Consider the following 17,400-nt stretch of genomic DNA (forward strand, 5'->3'; position numbering starts at 1 on the left):
CTTCAGCCCATCCGTGACCATGAATTGGATGAGCCGTCAAGAAAATGGAAACGGTTAGAGTCAGAAAGGTTAAAACAGGGTATATTGCCCTTGCGGCAACTCATTAGCCAATGAGGTGAACAGACAGTCTTCCCATAAACTGCCAGGGAATCTCACATGAACCCAAGATTTATTTCTTTGCAAATCAGTGTTGTGTGCCAATCACAGGTAAACCCTTCCGCTCATAATGCTTCCAAATGTACTCAGTGATGGCGCTCTCTTGGTTAAGCTCTTTCCTGAACAAGATAATAAAACACTTGGGAGCCAAGTGACTGAAGAGGATGCTGAAGCAGGAAGTAAGGATGGCTGCACCTTCTATTGCTGGTTTGTACTTCCCTGACATGGTGAGATAAAGTGGGAGGAAGATAATCCAGATAACCATGAACAGCATCATACTGACAGTGATTAAAGAAGCATTTTTATACAAATCTGGCAGCTGTCTACCCTTGAATGCAAAAAGGAAACAAGTAAGGCCCAAGCAACCATTGTAGACTAACATGGCTGAACCCAAAAGTACCCAAAGGACGTCATCTCACACTGGTGCAGGATAGTTTTGCCCACTTGGATCTCTTGAGGAGTGGGTGGGTTGAAGATCAGCCATGACACTGATACGGCCACCTGGATCCCAGAGACAACAGTCACAAGCACCAGTGGTTGATTTAGCTTCTTTATCCAGGGCCCAATCGTCAGATCAAAGTTGAAGCCCAACAAGATTTGAAACAAGTTGGCCAGAATGCAAGAGATGCAGAGGGTAAAGACTATACCAAAGAGCGGCAAACCTACGCAGTTTAAGTTCTGAGTAGGTTTGTCAATGAAAGTGAACGTAAGGCAGAAGCCAGCCAGCAGGGACAGCGGGAGTTCTAAGATTGATTGCAAACAGAACAGCAAACACAACAGTAACAATGATCCCAGTGGCTGCCAGAGAACAGAGGATGATCGAGAAAGGATCAGACCACGGGAGAAACTCAACTGTTTTGTTCAAACACCGATGCAACTTTTTAGACGAATATTGCCTTTCACTGCAGGGTTTACACCTTGAACCTGCACAGAGAAAGACAAATAATATTTAAAAACATGAAGAAAGAGAAAATATTTTCTTATTCAACATGCAAAAGCCTAAATGTAGACAACTTGGTTTTAAACATGGAAGTTTAACTGTAATATCTGATTACAGAGCAGAAGTGTGAGAGTAATATTTGAAAATATTTGCAAATTAATGTAAAAACTGATATAGGATAATTATGGAAATGAGGTCACGTTTTTAACAAATATGGATTGCATTTATATAGCGCTTTTCGAGACCCTCAAAGCGCTTTACAATTCCACTATACATTCACTCTCACATTCACACACTTGTGGAGGCAAGCTACAGTTGTAGCCGGAGCTGCCCTGGGGCAGACTGACAGAAGCGAGGCTGCCATATTGCACCATCAGCTCCTCTGGCCAACACCAGTATGCAGTAGGGTGAAGTGTCTTGCCCAAGGACACAACGACCGAGACTGTCCGAGCCGGGGCTCGAAACGGCAACCTTCCAATTACAAGACGAACTGCCAACTCTTGAGCTACGATCGCTTTAATAAAAGCACTATAGTACTTTATGGTAATAATCAACTTTATAATTGTTATTTGATTTTTTTTTAAAGAGTAATAACAATGTTTACATGCGAATCTGTTTTCTTAGAAGTACCTTTATCTTTGTTTAAGTTTCTGTGTCTTGTGTTTGAGCTGGTTTATGTGGCAAAACTGAATTTTAAAGGTTTATTGCTCAGGTATTAATAAAACCAGTGTCCAAATGGTAATAAACTATTCAAAAGTCAGTAGACGTTATTACTTTACTGTGAGTATGATGTGAGTAATTCTTGCAAATAAGTATCATAAATTTGCATTGATGTGACTATATAGGATTATTAAGCACAGCATAATTTAGATAATCATCATCTTACCTTTTCCAGGGGAAAACTCTCCAATCACACATGCAACACAACGTTGACAACACTTCCCCTCTGAAACTCGTATCCTGCTCCACAGGTTTGAGCAGTTGTAAGCGGACACCTTAAAAGGAAACAATTGCATTACTACATGATATAAATTATGTTGGGAAATAAATTCATGTTAGTTGTCCTCTCACCGTGTCATTTATCAGGTCTTTGAAAAGATATAATGGGATTTTAATTTTTCCATCTGGACTGTATTTCCCAATAGTTTCTATTTTTGCACCCTGTTTGAATTCAGACATGTTCCAGTATACGATATCATATCCCATCCTAGGATCTCCATCACTATTGAAGGATATGTGTGTGGTGCTCATGTTAAAGTTGACTCTTTGGATTTCTGAGAGAAACTGTAGAGATAAAACATTGTAAATCAACCAAACTTTTCTACAAACTAAAATATAAAGTTTAAAACATTTTTTTGTTTTACTGTTAGTAGGAAAAGGCTCTGCAACAATAACAGAAATATTGGTAACTTGTGGCAAGAAGTTAAGTTCCCAAAATCTCAGGACATTAAAAAATGATCAGCAGCAAGTTTCAAACCATTTAAAGCCATGAATGTGATGACAAATTTAAGGGTGCTCTTTGAAAAATATATTGCACAAGTTTCTATACAGGGATATGCTTGTGTAGTTCTCTTCCTGGTTTTGTGTATGTGATAGGGAGAGTGGAGGTGGGGCTCAGGAGGCAACACACCTGTTAGCAGTTGGTTAATTGTACTTTATAGAGGTTTGCTGCTAAACTTCTCACTCTCTTCTCCCCAACAAGCGGGAGACTGATTTTATTTATCCTTATTTTTTTGCAGATACCAGATACTCTTGAAAATCAAGCAAATTTATTATATAATCCTTTTTAGGGACAAATGTATAAAAATTATTTGTCAAAGACAAACAATTGATAATCAACAAGCTATCTTTACTGTACCTCTGAGGCTGTGAATTTGGGGCTATGTTCACACTGGTGGTTGTCCCACTTCAGCAAGCATCTGAGCCCCTCACCAATGACTTGAACAGCTAAATAGATCCTATAAGATTCATCCTGGTCGATGTAAGAAGCCAAGAAACTCGGTTCCAGACATTGTCTTTCTTCTTCAGACTGATTTGAACAAAGTGGATTCTGCGTCAGGTAATCTTCGAGAAGGGCGTTTTCAGTTCAATTAAACATTGAGATGACACAGTCTTTAAAGCCAGGCACCTCTTTCTGCTTAAATATGAACCCAAAAACTTCTCCTGCCAGCTCGATGCCTGACATTGCAGAGATCTTTGGAGAGCTGGACCATGCATCACTTGCAATCCACGTTCTGTTAACTTTGTGTTTAATAGCTGCTTCCAGGATGATTTCTGCATTAGTCTCCTTTGTGAAGAGAATGATGGCCTCAGCAGAGGAGTTTTTTATTTTTTCCAGTAGTTCATTCAGCTCAGTTTGGGTCTGGGAGTTGTTTGTCATAAAATCAGCTGACAAGAGGTGAACAAAGAAACTTCTTCACCAGCTCAACAATACCTCTTGCCTGATATTTATCGCTCTGCACTGTTCGCAGAAGCTTGAATCTGTCGCTGAGAAACTCACTAGTTGATGCATAACCAATCTGTTAAACAGACATAAGGAGATATTACAATACATCAGTTTCAACAGATATACAATCTAAAGATTTAGTTGCCAAAATCATTACATTTCTACTGGTCCTTATTATTATTAATGTCTCTTTGTGTTTCTAACTGAGCTTTGTAGGACAGTATCAAATGAATAGAAAACAAACCTGGGCAACTGATGACAGAGCAACAATTCTTGCTACAGCTATCGATACTTCCGAGTACCTTTCTCCAATCACCACCTTCATTTGGGGCTCTGATGGTAATAAACAGCTTCGTGGGTCTGACTGACTCTTCAGCAGCTCAAGAGTCGCTCTCACAGCGAGGCCGACATCTCCACAGGTGTCATAGATGTCGTATCCTATGGTGATGTTAGGTAGCTTGATTTTTCTGATGGCGTATATCATTACCTGACTGCGGAGGAACATTTGTACATCCTGTCCATGAAACAGTGCAATATTATGATTGTAACACTTACATTGTATTATTTTTTTTATTTACTTTAAATATCTATGTGGGATCTATATGTATGACTAAGCTGGTGCATGACGATTTAAAGGAAAAGCCTAACCTGTTACTTTGCACAGTGAGGGGTTGTTGTTTCCCTGTGAGAGATCTTTTGTTTGCATGGTTTGCATCCACCTGTTCTCCAATCAAAAAGGTTTATGCAAAGGATGACACAGTATATCTGAGTGATCACTGTTATGGGATTGGTTTCTTCAGGATGACAATGCAGATTGATGTGTTAGACATTTCTTTCCACCATCACCATCACAAAAGCACTAAAAACAGGGGAATATTGCTCAGAAGAATGGTTTTCATTCCTCCATTAGATTTTTGTGTCTATAAATGCTGGAGATGCAAAATGCATTTGATTTCCATCCAAGATATTTTGAGAAGAGGAAAAAACATATGCAGAGCTCAAATTCTAAGTAATCCAAAGGTATTAAGACTAGGTTTCAAGTTTTTTTTAATTGAAAGACATTACTGATCCAAACATGTGGTGCAGTTTTCACAGCAACCCATGAGAGGGCAGCATGTTTCATTTAACAACCTTCATTGAGAATTATATGCCAAATAGTACAATCCGTTTTACTTTAATGAAATCAATCACTAGAAATGCTATCATTCACTATAGCTAGAGCGCTGTTTCAATGATGTTGCAAAAACTGTTTCTGTTACATTCAGTATTGAAAGTGAGGATCATGGGACCTGATCAACTCGGTGAAAGATGTGAGGATTAAGCTATCGAACTCAAATCAAATTCCTTAAGTCAAAAGAAGTAAGAATGATATTATACATTATACAAACGCCTAATCTGTATTTTTTTATTTTCTTCTTTGGTATTTCTCAAAATAATATTTATAATATTCTATGCATTTTCATATATTTCCCACATTTATATGTAATTAATTAATTAGTAGGATTATTTTATTTTGTCACGTTATGTCGCACTGCACTGTTACAGGAAACTAAGAGCAGCTTTTGCTTTGAAACCGCCCTCCTATACGGATTGGGCCTCCGGTTCCCACGCCCTATGGGCCGTGGAGCAGATCATATAAAGACGTTACATCCAGCTGTAGCAGCGGACACCCAGAGGGCACCCTGAGGAGGACCGCAGAAAACAGACATGGCTTCATTAATGTGGGGACTGGTCTGCGTTATCGGCGTTGTCCTGGCACCGGGATCTTTAGGCACTTTCTCACAGCCCCGGTCGCACATTACGCCCCCAATTCCACGAGTGTCCCCGCAGGTCCCCCCGAAGTTCTATGGGCGCCTCGACGATAACAGATCTACTGTCCAAACCTCCGACGAAGCACTAAATGACGAAAAATTTCACCAGCACCAGGCGGATGATTTTACCGTCCAAGGAGTCCAGGAGCAGCGGAAGGCGCGAGCAGGTACCAACAACTACCTGACAGGAAGGACGTGATATCCATCCACCTGCTGTGGACGCAGTGTGCAATGGTCCTTTGCTCTCACTTTGTATATATTTCTTTATAATATAAATTCACAATAACAGTAGATAATTTCTTAACTTTGTTGTAACTGATTACTTTTTGAAACTTAATAGTTTCTTTATTCTACTTTTTATGTAGGTGACTTTTGAAACTAAAGTGAATTTAAATAGTGCTTAAAATATATGTCCAAAAACCTTTTTTAAAGCAAGCAATCTTTTTGTTACTACTAACAATCTGTTGTTTGTCTAATTATCTAGACAAACTAACAGTTTCTTTGCTTATCCATTATATTTTGATAATAATAAATAATTTTACGTTCAAGAAACGACTTTGTTTTGTTTATCTTTTATGTTTAACAACTTTTTTTCTGTATAGTTTAACAGTTTATCGGTTAACACGCCTTTCTTCTATTAAATGGTAATCTACTGTTTAACTCGTTTGTAACTAGTTTGTAAGTGTCTACCTGTACTGCCATACCTTTTTTTCTACTCACAATTTCACTTCAGTCATAGTTTCAGTTAGCTGCACTGTTTGTCACTCGCTTATTTTTATTACATACTATTAGCTAACGGTTTAATCTCTTTGGCATATATTTACTGAGTTGTTTTAACCAATTAATCATCACTTATCTATTGTACTAATTTATAATTCTGCTTATCCCTTCACTTACTGGTTAACTGCTCAGACTTGCTCAGATTCATTACCTACTTAAATTGTACGTTTCTAGAATCATTTATAGAAAAAGGTCATCGAAAATTATTTTTAGCATGACTGGTGTTTTGTTGCTTTTTCTTCTCTTTTTGCACTAAATTAAAGCAGCCAGAGCTTTAATTCTTTTCCCTCTTAACTTTTCTTTGTTGCTTGGCAAAGATGCTGGCACATATTCCACGTCTCAGCCACTACAAAAAAGTCCAAAGCTGCTTTCACCGCTGCAAGACAAAGCTGCACCGCTTGGATCCTGGAAGCCTGCTGGAGACTCCAGAGGATCCATCAGAACTAATGCAGGTACTAAACTGAAACATTAATAAATCTGTTTAATTTCTAGAATGAGTTTTGATTTGTGACTGAAAATAAAACTTTGCAGTAACTGTTGCAGTGCTTGTCTTAAGATAAACTGATTTTCATTAAAAACCACAAAAACATGCTATTTTTTTTCTTAAAGCAACAAGAACCAACTGCAGAAATCGACCACTAGATCTGGTTTTCATCATTGACAGCTCCCGCAGTGTACGTCCTGCTGAGTTTGAAAAAGCCAAGGAGTTCCTGGTGGACATGGTGGACAGTTTGGCCATTGGCTCTGATGCCACTCGAGTAGGCCTCGTCAATTATGCCAGCACCGTGCAAATCGAGTTTCTGCTGAACACATATTCTGACAAGTCCCATGTGAAGCAGGCACTGGCCCGTGTTGAGCCCCTTGCTTCAGGCACCATGACAGGGATGGCCATTAAGACGGCCATGGACAAAGCTTTCACCATGGAGGCAGGAGCCCGAGCTGGCTCTGCAAGCATCGCCAAGGTGGCCATCATAGTGACAGATGGGAGGCCCCAGGACAAGGTGGAGGAAGTGTCAGCATCAGCACGAGCAGCAGGAATCGAGATCTACGCTGTGGGAGTAGACAGAGCTGATGTGGCGTCCCTCCGACTCATGGCCAGCCAACCTTATGATGACCATGTCTTCTATGTGGAGACTTATGGTGTCATAGAGAAGCTCACTTCCAAATTTAGGGAAACTTTGTGTGGTAAGGATGAAGATGATGATGATGATGATGGGAGTGAGGATAAACGTGTAGATCCTGGAAGTGATGATTACAGCCTAGATAGCAGGAAGGAGGGTAACAGAATAAATGAGCATGATGATAAAGGAAACAACGGTACGTCAGAGCCATCCTTCTTTTATTCAGCTGTGATTGTATGGGCAGCACCATAGAGGGAATCTCCATTCTAAAGTTACAGTCCTCTTCTTTAGAACAAGGACAAGGTAACTAGTGATTTACCTCCAAAAAGGGCATCATTAACTATAGCCATTCAGATGGAGAGAAAGTAAGAATGGTGTTGATGTTGCCGGAATTAAACACGCACAAGTTATACTAACCAACTTAAAAGAGAAGACCAACCTCCTGTCACTGGTTGATCTGCTGACTTGGAGGAAACTCGAAGTACTTTGATACCTTAAAATGGTTGAAACCTGATATGATGCTGTCTTTATTTTCACAGAGAGCGTGCTCCGCTTCACGTGCAGCATTGCAGTTTGCGCCTCATGACATGTGCCTTGCTTAGTTACCTGCAGGCCTGCTCAGGTGCTCTCCAATTATGGCCTTCGCAGCCTCTCACATGAAATTAATAGCCACGTATCATAAAAAGTAAAATAATTATTTTATTTGAGTAAAATCATTTTAAGTGGAAATTTCAAGGTTTTTCAGTTAAAAAAACTGTTGATATAAAAATGCCAAGCTTAGTTTCTCCTTCCAAATTGTGGTTCCACACAAACTAACAAAGTCTATTTCTTATGCTAGCCATGCACCATTATACATTATGTCAAACTTTGCAAGACTTTTAACATGCTTTTAATATGCAAATATTTGTGTTTGGATTTTATCTGTTTGACTTGTACTTCATGGAATTGTCTTTTTTTAAGTTCTGGAAACTTGAATTTAAAAACACCTCTTTCTTCACAAATAATTCTTTGCTATAACATCACTGTAGCTGAAGCACAGAGATGAATCTAATTTGCATGATGCAGATTGCTAGAAGCATACTTGCAGCATACTAACATAGATGCGCAACACAAAATAATTGATTTCAATGAATCACTAGACCTAAGCCAATCAGACACTGGAGTGTTTCTTTTCAGGTTTGGAGCCATGTGCTCAGGGACACAACTGCCAGCATATTTGTGTCAACAGTGGCGACTCTTACAACTGTAAGTGTCGCCCAGGCTACATCCTTAACCTGGACATGAAAACATGCTCACGTAAGAGTCTTTATGTTTTTCTTCACATTTATATCCATTGTTTAACCTTTTTTCTTTTTTTACCATCCCCCCAACAGAAACATGCATTGGTGTCCTGGATGTTTGATTTGTTTTCTTATAATCCACTGGGAAAGATTTAATAAAAGGCATTTTTTGTAAACTTTCAAGGGCATTATAACCATGTGGTATGGGTAACTAACTGGTCAAACCACGTTATAGTATATGAAAGATCTAATTTTTTACCTATATTCTTTCCTATTTTTCTATATTTACCAGGCTTATTGTCTAGCTGTAGTTTCTTTGTATAACCTTTAAATATAATCACAATAAATCCAACTGCCTCAAATATGATGATATTTGAAGAACATACCAAACAAAAGTCATCTGCAGTGACAATGTGAATTATACCTTATATACTTTAAGCATTTTATCTGCCTCACTTTCATATTCTTCCTGTGCATGAACAGAGGCATTGGGAGTATATATAAACTCATATTTACTAAACTTGAGAGCAGAACATCCATGACTATTGTGCTTAGTACAGTGAACTCATCTGCTGGCTCATACTTGGATCATCCACTGATCCCAAGACTCTCTTTGATCCAGGCCCATCTGGGTGCTCACATTACAAGGAATTTGGAAAAAAGTTCCTATAAAATAAGATGATTCTAAGGGGGGTAGGTTGAAACTTTATTTCAGATTTGATTTATTTTATATTGAATGATATTAAAACTGAAAATTGCAGAGAAGGAGGTGCAGGAAGCATTTGTGTTGTGCTAACAGTCATTAAGAATGGATCATTTTAAGGAACTGTTAATTTTATCCAAGTCAAGAGGTCGGTTTTAGAGCTTTGTTACTGACAAAGTAGATGGATTTATATGCTTTATTGCATTAATTTTGGATGATTGTGGAAATACTTTTCGAAAATATCTTGAGCTGTTCATCTGTTTTGTAAATGGATGGTTCATTAAAGCTGATCCGTCCCAGGTATACTTCCCAGGTTAAAGCCCACCCATCTACACTAAGGCGGATAAGTAGCAAGCAAAATGGATAGATGTATGAAATAATTTTTTTTAACCATATGAAATTTGGATTTTGGCTGTATGCGTCCCATCTACCACAGTAGTAGACACAACTAAAACTTATATTTTTTAACTGTAATCTGGATAAGAAAGGAAAACTTATTTCAAAATTTCACATGTTGTGAAACTCCTTTTGAACATTAGCTGGTTTGGGCACTTTGTTCTGAAGACACACACACTGCATACCAACTCTTGTTACTAATGTTTTGGGTTGCTCTAAATAGATTAGGACAAACACTATTCAGCACAAATTAAATAAGCAGGGCATGGTGAAAGCCTGCATTAATGAGCGGCACAAACTCTAATAGTGCAGAAAAGCCTTCTTAGCTGTTATTTGTAAACTGAAAACTCTTTCACTCAAACGTGAATGCGTGTTTCTTTCCAGGTTCAGATCCATGTGCCCGGGGAAATGACTGCCAACACATTTGTATCAACAGTGATGACTCGTACACCTGCAAGTGTCGAGTTGGATATGTACTGAATGCGGACCAGAAAACATGCTCACGTAAGTATATGATTTTTTTTATCAATTGATTTGCTTTTGAGAATTCATATTTATTAATAATGTTGTTAATTGTGCTGAGTTTGATTTTTGGGTTTGGACATTAAAAAAACTCACCTTAACCTTTCAGCACATTGTATTTCCCATGGTCTGGAAGTAAGTAAAATCTATCCCGACCTTCAGACTTTGGCCTGTCAGGTGAATATTAGAAACCAGTACTAAGAAGAAGCACACATAAGAACTGATGTTTCCTCTCATTTGATTGAGATCTGTGGTCAAATCACAGAGCAAACAGTTTAAGGGAGACTTCAAGCTAAGGCATCGAGCACATGACAGCGCCTGTAATAAGCGCCACAAGTTCAGGAACTGCTGCTGTCAATAGAGATTCTTACCTTGGTATGTATCAAGATGGGTTAATGTTGAATGCAGACCAGAAAACATGCAGATGTATGCCAGGGGTGAAATTTCCAGGGGGGTTAGGTGGGTTATGACCCCCCCCCCAATAAAATTAAGAATTATCTTGCATCTGGGAATTTACCCAGATTTATTTATTTAGACAGAGATCTTCACCCCCCCCCCCCCCCCCCCCCCCCCCCACACACACACACACAAAGTTACGAGAAGATGTAAGTGCGTGAATCGTGAATCACAATTCTCCATATGCACGTCGCTCAGTTTATGTAGGGATGGCCAGATGAGGACATTAAGCTGGGAGTGCCAGCTTCATTTAACATTTATTTATAAAATACTGACCCATAATAACGTTCAGGGGCTAAAGATACAAGCAACTGTACAAGTGACTCTTTTCAGATTTGTGATATGTGACCAGAAAAATGAGTGCAAACATATTTGTGCCAGTGATAATGATCCATACCTCTGCACATGTCATGAGGAATATATGTTAAATTCAGATCAAAAACATGTTTACGTAAGAATAAATTTTATATAATGGGCCTTTGTGATCAAGAAATTTTGTTTTTCATGCTCCCAGAATAAGGATGAGGTTGTTTGTTGTTATTATTTTTAATGGCAGCAAGTTTGGTAGACAGGAACTGACAGACCACAGGGGAAAATATTTTTAACTCACTTTGGCAAGGACTGCATAAAGCTAATATTCTCATGTATTGTTTACTGAACTATTCTGTTTTGGTCTTTTAACATTAACTCTAAAAGGCAAAATTGCCAGTCACCAAAAGGCCAAAGCTTAGCTCTGATTATATAAAACATCACATCACGTGTGATCTCTTTTCAGGTTCTGATCCATGTGCCCACGGTCATGATTGCCAGCACACTTGTGTTAACAGTGATGACTCATACATCTGCAAATGTCGAGTGGGATATGTATTGAATCCAGATAAGAAAACATGCTCACGTGAGAACCTGGATCCTTACAATTCAGATGTGTCTTGGTTTTGCTTCAGAGTCTGCTTTGTTGAACTCTGTGACTGAACCAGGTAGATGTTAAAGTTTTTTTCTTCCAGGTTCAGATACATGTCCCCAGGGACATGACTGCCAGCACATTTGTTTCAGCACTGGTGATTCATACATGTGCAAATGTAAAATGGGATACACATTGAATCCAGACCAGAAAACATGCTCACGTAAGAAACTTAAATCTCAATATGTTTGTTTTTCATAAACTAAAGGAGAGTTTTTAACAACAGAAGTGGATTGGATCGTGTCATCAGTATAAGTCAGTCAGATGTGGAGCTGTTTCTTTACAGGGTTGGACTTTTGTGCAAAAGGACATGATTGCCAGCACATTTGTGTCCACAGTGACGATTCGTATCTCTGTGAATGTCACGTGGGATATGTTTTGAATGCAGACCAGAAAACATGCTCACGTAAGACTTTTCAGTATGTCTGTTTGGTATCAGTGGTGTGATCCAGCATTTCAAAGCATGCCCACAAAACTGCTGTACTTCACCAGAGTGTAGTTTTTCATCTTTAGTGTAGCAAAACTCATCATCTCTTGTACACATGGTCTATTGTTCTGATCTGAAATTACTTCTATTCTTTCAGTGAAAGATTTAAGAGATTTGAGTTACACAGCTCTCTGCGCTTCCCTGACTGAACACCATCAGTTAGAAGTGAAAAAATGTGTATTCCTGATCAGTTGCAAGTGATTGTCAGTCACTGTGAAACTGATTGCTACATGCCACTCGCTAGAGATAACTGTGTCGTGTGAGGAGTTGGTGAGGGGTTTCTGAAGGTTGCTGGTAGTCTCTAGTATTAAATAGGCTGCAAAGAGTTATATGGTGCTGTACCAAAAACCTCTTAGTGATTGCTCTAGTTTCTTACAAGTTGCCGTGACCACCAGTAGACTTGAGGTGACTCCTGTTGTGATTTGATGCTGTATAAATAAAACTGAATTGAATTGACTTGTCTGCAAATAATCTTAAACTGCTCACCAAGTGATAGAGATGTGTGATTTGATGCAAGCTTGAAATAAAGACTGTTTTCCTTCAAAGTAAGATTTTAACATTTTCTAATTTCACTGCAATTTGGAGAGTAAACAGGGAGTGTTTGCAGACAGGTCAAAATCTTTCATGCAGACTGTGGGCAACCATGGCAGTTGGCTAGCAAATCACAAAGAGGTTTTTGGTGCAGCACAATCTTTTTTTCTTATTTCATCTGGCAACAGTCAGGAAATATTTGCCAATTGGCCGGATAACACACATTTTTCCATAGTAACTGGTGGTTGGCAGTGGGCTACTGACTGGTATCTAAGCCTTTGTGATTGAGGCCTAACCAAGTATTCTTTATACAGACAACTGATTATTTGTTTTATCATGAGGTGCTGAGGGGATGAGTGTTTCTTTTCAGGTTCCAGTTCAGATGCGTGTGCCCAGGGACATGACTGCCAGAACATATGTGTTAATAGTGGGAATTCATACATCTGCAAATGTCGAGTGGGATATGTGCTGAACGTGGATCAGAAAACTTGCTCACGTAAGAAAGATTTGTTTTTAAATTTCTTAGAATATTTTGTTATGCCATAAAGATTCAAGAAATTGTGGAGCAAATGTATTATAGTCTAAGGAGCTTGGAAAGAAAGGTACAAAACAAAAGTATTATGCATGATATATAATGCTAGAAAAATGATTCAGGGGGACCTAATGTTAATGTGTCATCAAAAAGTTCTGTGACACCTCTCATAAAAAGCTCATAAGAATGTACATTTGTACAGTTTCTGCTTTAAAGTAATCTTCTTGTGCACCTCAGGTCTGCCTCCAGCCCATCTGTGACATATGTTAGGTTTCAAGCCAACCAAGAGGCTGTAAGGGCCTTTACTAGTATCATCTCTTGGTTGGATGGTGCCTGTAAAACACACCTAGAAGCAGCATGAGATGCTTTAACTCGAATAACATTTTAAGGAAGTGGACAAATTTGCAGAGAACTAATTTGGCAGAATTGTTTGGTGATCAAGAATTGGCTCCTTCTTCTTAATCCAATGTGCATGGGTACATGCTGGCACAATGGCAGGCATTGTGAATGTCCCTGTGAATGCCAGAAAAATAACAAAAGTCCTTATGGTTGTACTATTAACCTGAAGCCTGTAGGTTTTGATACTTCAGACCCTCCGCTGTTGTTAATAAGAGCTAGGTTTTAGAGGCGCCAGCTCTTATCAACAGTAATGATTCCCAAAATGAAAGTCTGGTCAGTTTAACAAAGAATTGGATGTTTGCTCTCTGTGCATACTTGAGGTTCGTTTTGAAAGTGCAAATTCAATCTGGCACATCGTCAGAACGGGAGTGACCGAAACTTAACAGTGGCATTTGACAAGAGGTGCATAAGAAGATAATCTTCAGGGGAGGTCAGCCAAATTTAAATGGATTTCTCTCCAACTGAGTGGGAGTGGATAACTTTTTAAGCCATGCCTCGTATTATGAGAATGAGAACAAAGCTGCGGTTGACAGAATAACCAAGTCAATTAATATTATTGCAGGTTCAGATGCTTGCGCTCAGGGACATGACTGCCAGCATATTTGTATCAACAACGGTGTTTCTTACACATGCAAGTGTCGAGAAGGATATGTGTTGAATACAGACCAGAAAACATGTTCCCGTAAGAATTTTACCTTTTTGTCAGCATAAATCTTCAAGCCTAGGTTTTCTGTAATGTGCAACTGATATGGTGGATATGCAATATTGTTTTACTAAGAGATGTGGCACATGGTTTCGGTAAGCCCTCAAAGGTGAGATGCCAGTATTATATTTGTATTTACAGTCATATTCTCTGACAGTGTCTATAGGCTTCACTATTTTCCTAAATGGAATTTGTATGTAAAAATCTGGATGAGCTCAAAGATTTATACCTATTATGTGATCCCTGGTGTCTGAGTGATTGGAAATCCCACAGGTTCTACCACATCTATCTGAGCACCCACTTTACCTGAGGGTAGGGAGGACATTGCTATTTAACATAAGCATTGACATGAGTGATATTTGTTATATGCCTTATGGATAATTTACCTAATGCAGTGGCAACATAGACTCCATCTGACCAACAGTTAATTCTGGTCATTGATGCAGTTCATGTTTGTTGGTCATAGCGATGGCCTATTGGTGTTTGATAGGCTCACCTCTAGCAAATTGGAGTCATAGAACTGAACATGTTGACTGTATTTGTTCTGTTGGTGCCTTTTGGAGCATTTTAATTGAATTAACCTACAAAGGATATAACTTGCTTTGTGATGCAGACCAAACGAATAAAGAAAAATCTGAAATGTACAGACCTGTACAGTTTATGGATGTAGACTACTAACCAAGCTTAATGGCATTAGCCAATAACTCAGCCCTCCTTCTTTATTTGTCAAAAAACAAAAAAGAAAAAACTCAACCCCCTAAGCAAACAAACAATCAAACATCAGCAGTCAAAACCCATGAGTAACAGCACATGTCATGCCATCCTTTATATACAGTCTATAATACAGATATAATAAATTCCATTGTATCTGCTTGGGAACATGGTCAAGCCTATAATACTGAATCTTCCCATTTAAGTTTACATTTTTTTGCAATGATATCTATGTATTAATGTTTTGTGTTTTTCATTTTGCATCCTTCATTTTGTGGAAAAGTCTACAGCTAACGAAGATCAGTGGCAAGCATTACATGTGCTGGTCCAGCAAAGATTATGACATGAGATGCTGGAACTGGAGTGGAAATTTTGTGATGGAGAACTCTGGCCCAACTAAAGAAAAATCTTTGACTGGAGTTATTACCTGTTATTACTGTTTCTTGTTTCTTTTTTTTTTTTCATTGCTATTTGTAGTACATATATGTTGTACATGTGAATAGTATTTCTTTAAGCATTGATTATATGTCATGAAATCCATGTTTATGATCTGATCTCCCTCACAAAGGACAAATCATGTTGGTTCTTCTGATGCATATCATCTTATCAATAACCACCAACTCTTTTTATTAAAAATAACATCTAAGATTCATAAGATTTATTAATCTTTAAAACAGTTTACTTATTGAGCACTGATTCTTTGAAAGGTTTAAAACATGTTGGTTGCTGCTGTTGATCCTTAAACAAGTGGAGAGCTGAGAAGACATGAAAAAACACCTGTGATATTATTTGACTGTCTCAATAATTTTATTTTACTCTTTCAGAGGAAATGAGGAGTGAAATAACCGAGGATGCCTGCATGTGTGAAGCTCAGATTGTGTTCCAGAAAAAAGTACAGTCAACCATTCAGGAGCTGAGCAGAAAGCATATCCTTTTTCTTAAAAATGAAAGAAATATCTGTCTTTACTTTGTGTCTCAGCCCGAGCCAAACTATCTTAGCAACTGAAAAAACTGAGCAGGGGCATTAAATATCCTGATATATTTTTTTATAGAAATACGTCATTTTAAATCAAAATTTCATTGTTTCAGTAACACAAATGAATAAATTTTAAAAAAGCATTTATATATTTCACACACCTGTCCCATATCCTTGTTCCACTAACTGGTGATTGGTACCATATCTTGATGTTCTTCCAGAAATGATAAAAAACAGTACCATCAGTTCTACTCAAAGGTTCTACTCAAAGACACAAGGATCTCCCGGTGTTTCAAATCTAAACAAAGTAGGGAGGCTAATGTTGCTCCCATGAAACTGAGTATTCAAATCTCGAACAAGATTTGTTGTTAATTCATAAAAACAGGACAAACTTTGTCTTCTCATGTAAACGGATTATGTTTCCATGCAAAAGAGCCCACTCAGTCACTTCAAGGTTAAGTCAAAACTTGCTTTTTCTTTGACTCTGTGTCTCACTCGATGAACTCTCAGACAAAGTGAATCAGATTGAAAGCCACCAGCAATATTAAGAGCATCAATACCATCAGAGGACAAGTGCAGGGCATGCATTACATCCAGCTTCACGACCCATGGGAGTCAACCTGTAAACATCTGTAAACTGGAATGTTAACATTTCAGTGAAAGTGTGCGTGGTTTTGATTTTTGTCATATTAAATATGATTATTTTTTTTAATTTGCTGCCCAATCTGTTTTTACTTCTTGCTGTAAAGTCAGGTAAAACTGGTGTACATGTTTACATATACCTGGGTTCCTATTCAAATATGGATGACAACTTGTTTATCAACATGTAGTCAACTAAACATCTCTGCTTCTATAATTGTTGTTTATTGAGTAGACAGCCTATTACTTTCCTATTGTGCATACGCTACTTTGAGAGCTTTTCTATGTCCGTGCAGTGTAGCTCTTGGCAGAACACTAAGCCTCCATAGCAGAAAAATATAAGCTAATCTCTTATGTAACAAGAGTTTTATAGTTGTCCGTCAGATTGCAGCATTCTAAAAAAGACCAAAAATGAAGGCTGATTCAACAGGCTTATGGCATGTTACATCACAACGATTTATTATACCCCTCCCTTTGATACCTGGATTGTTTGATAACCTTTTTATTATGATTATAATTATTGTTTTGCTTGCACAAATGTGATTAGTAATTACTATTTTGTTTGAAGGAGATGGAAAGTAGTTCAAAGAGTTTAAGTATTACCAACTCTTCCAGTACTTTGCACACTTGGCCATGAAAGTCTGTTTTCGTGAAAAGTTTTAAAAACCTGACTTACTCTATATACATGTGCTGTTTAAATAGACGACCATGTGCATGACATAATGTATATTCGTACTTAACTGTCTGTATATTGATTTTGTAAAGGGTATTTAGTGGCAAATGAAAAATAAATTTTCTGAAACAAAGGATTTAAAATTTCTTATATTGTGTTATTTACAAATTTATCATT

General features: G+C 38.1%; 1 protein-coding gene and 1 pseudogene across 2 annotated transcripts; one reads left to right on the forward strand and one right to left on the reverse strand.

Annotated features, from left to right (window-relative positions):
- Positions 1-184: 184 nt before the first annotated feature.
- On the reverse strand, positions 185-4,248 carry LOC308389651 (G-protein coupled receptor family C group 6 member A-like; annotated as a pseudogene). Its single transcript has 6 exons — positions 4,198-4,248; positions 3,787-4,056; positions 2,955-3,615; positions 2,168-2,380; positions 1,983-2,091; positions 185-1,080 (listed from the first exon to the last, which is right to left on the reverse strand). The product of its transcript is annotated as a G-protein coupled receptor family C group 6 member A-like (transcript).
- Positions 4,249-5,173: 925 nt separating this feature from the next.
- LOC308389900 (uncharacterized protein) lies at positions 5,174-17,320 on the forward strand. Its single transcript, XM_080871499.1, has 12 exons — positions 5,174-5,520; positions 6,451-6,585; positions 6,743-7,318; positions 8,431-8,550; positions 10,018-10,137; positions 11,387-11,506; positions 11,616-11,735; positions 11,859-11,978; positions 12,961-13,086; positions 14,084-14,203; positions 15,760-15,860; positions 16,406-17,320. The coding sequence occupies exons 1-12, from the start codon at positions 5,250-5,252 to the stop codon at positions 16,457-16,459; spliced, it is 1,983 nt and encodes a 660-aa protein (XP_080727625.1). The 5' UTR covers positions 5,174-5,249; the 3' UTR covers positions 16,460-17,320.
- The last annotated feature ends 80 nt before the right edge of the window (positions 17,321-17,400 follow it).

Source organism: Rhamphochromis sp. 'chilingali' (genome assembly GCF_963969265.1).
Source record: "Rhamphochromis sp. 'chilingali' genome assembly, chromosome: 21".
NCBI lineage: Eukaryota > Metazoa > Chordata > Actinopteri > Cichliformes > Cichlidae > Rhamphochromis > Rhamphochromis sp. 'chilingali'.

Bases quoted from the DNA above. Each gene is read 5' to 3' on its own strand.
- LOC308389900 (XM_080871499.1), top strand. From the start codon at position 5,250: ATGGCTTCATTAATGTGGGGACTGGTCTGCGTTATCGGCGTTGTCCTG. The intron at 7,319-8,430 runs GTAAGGATGAAG...GTTTCTTTTCAG, and splicing joins ATTTAGGGAAACTTTGTGTG to GTTTGGAGCCATGTGCTCAG. The intron at 13,087-14,083 runs GTAAGAAAGATT...ATATTATTGCAG, and splicing joins GGATCAGAAAACTTGCTCAC to GTTCAGATGCTTGCGCTCAG.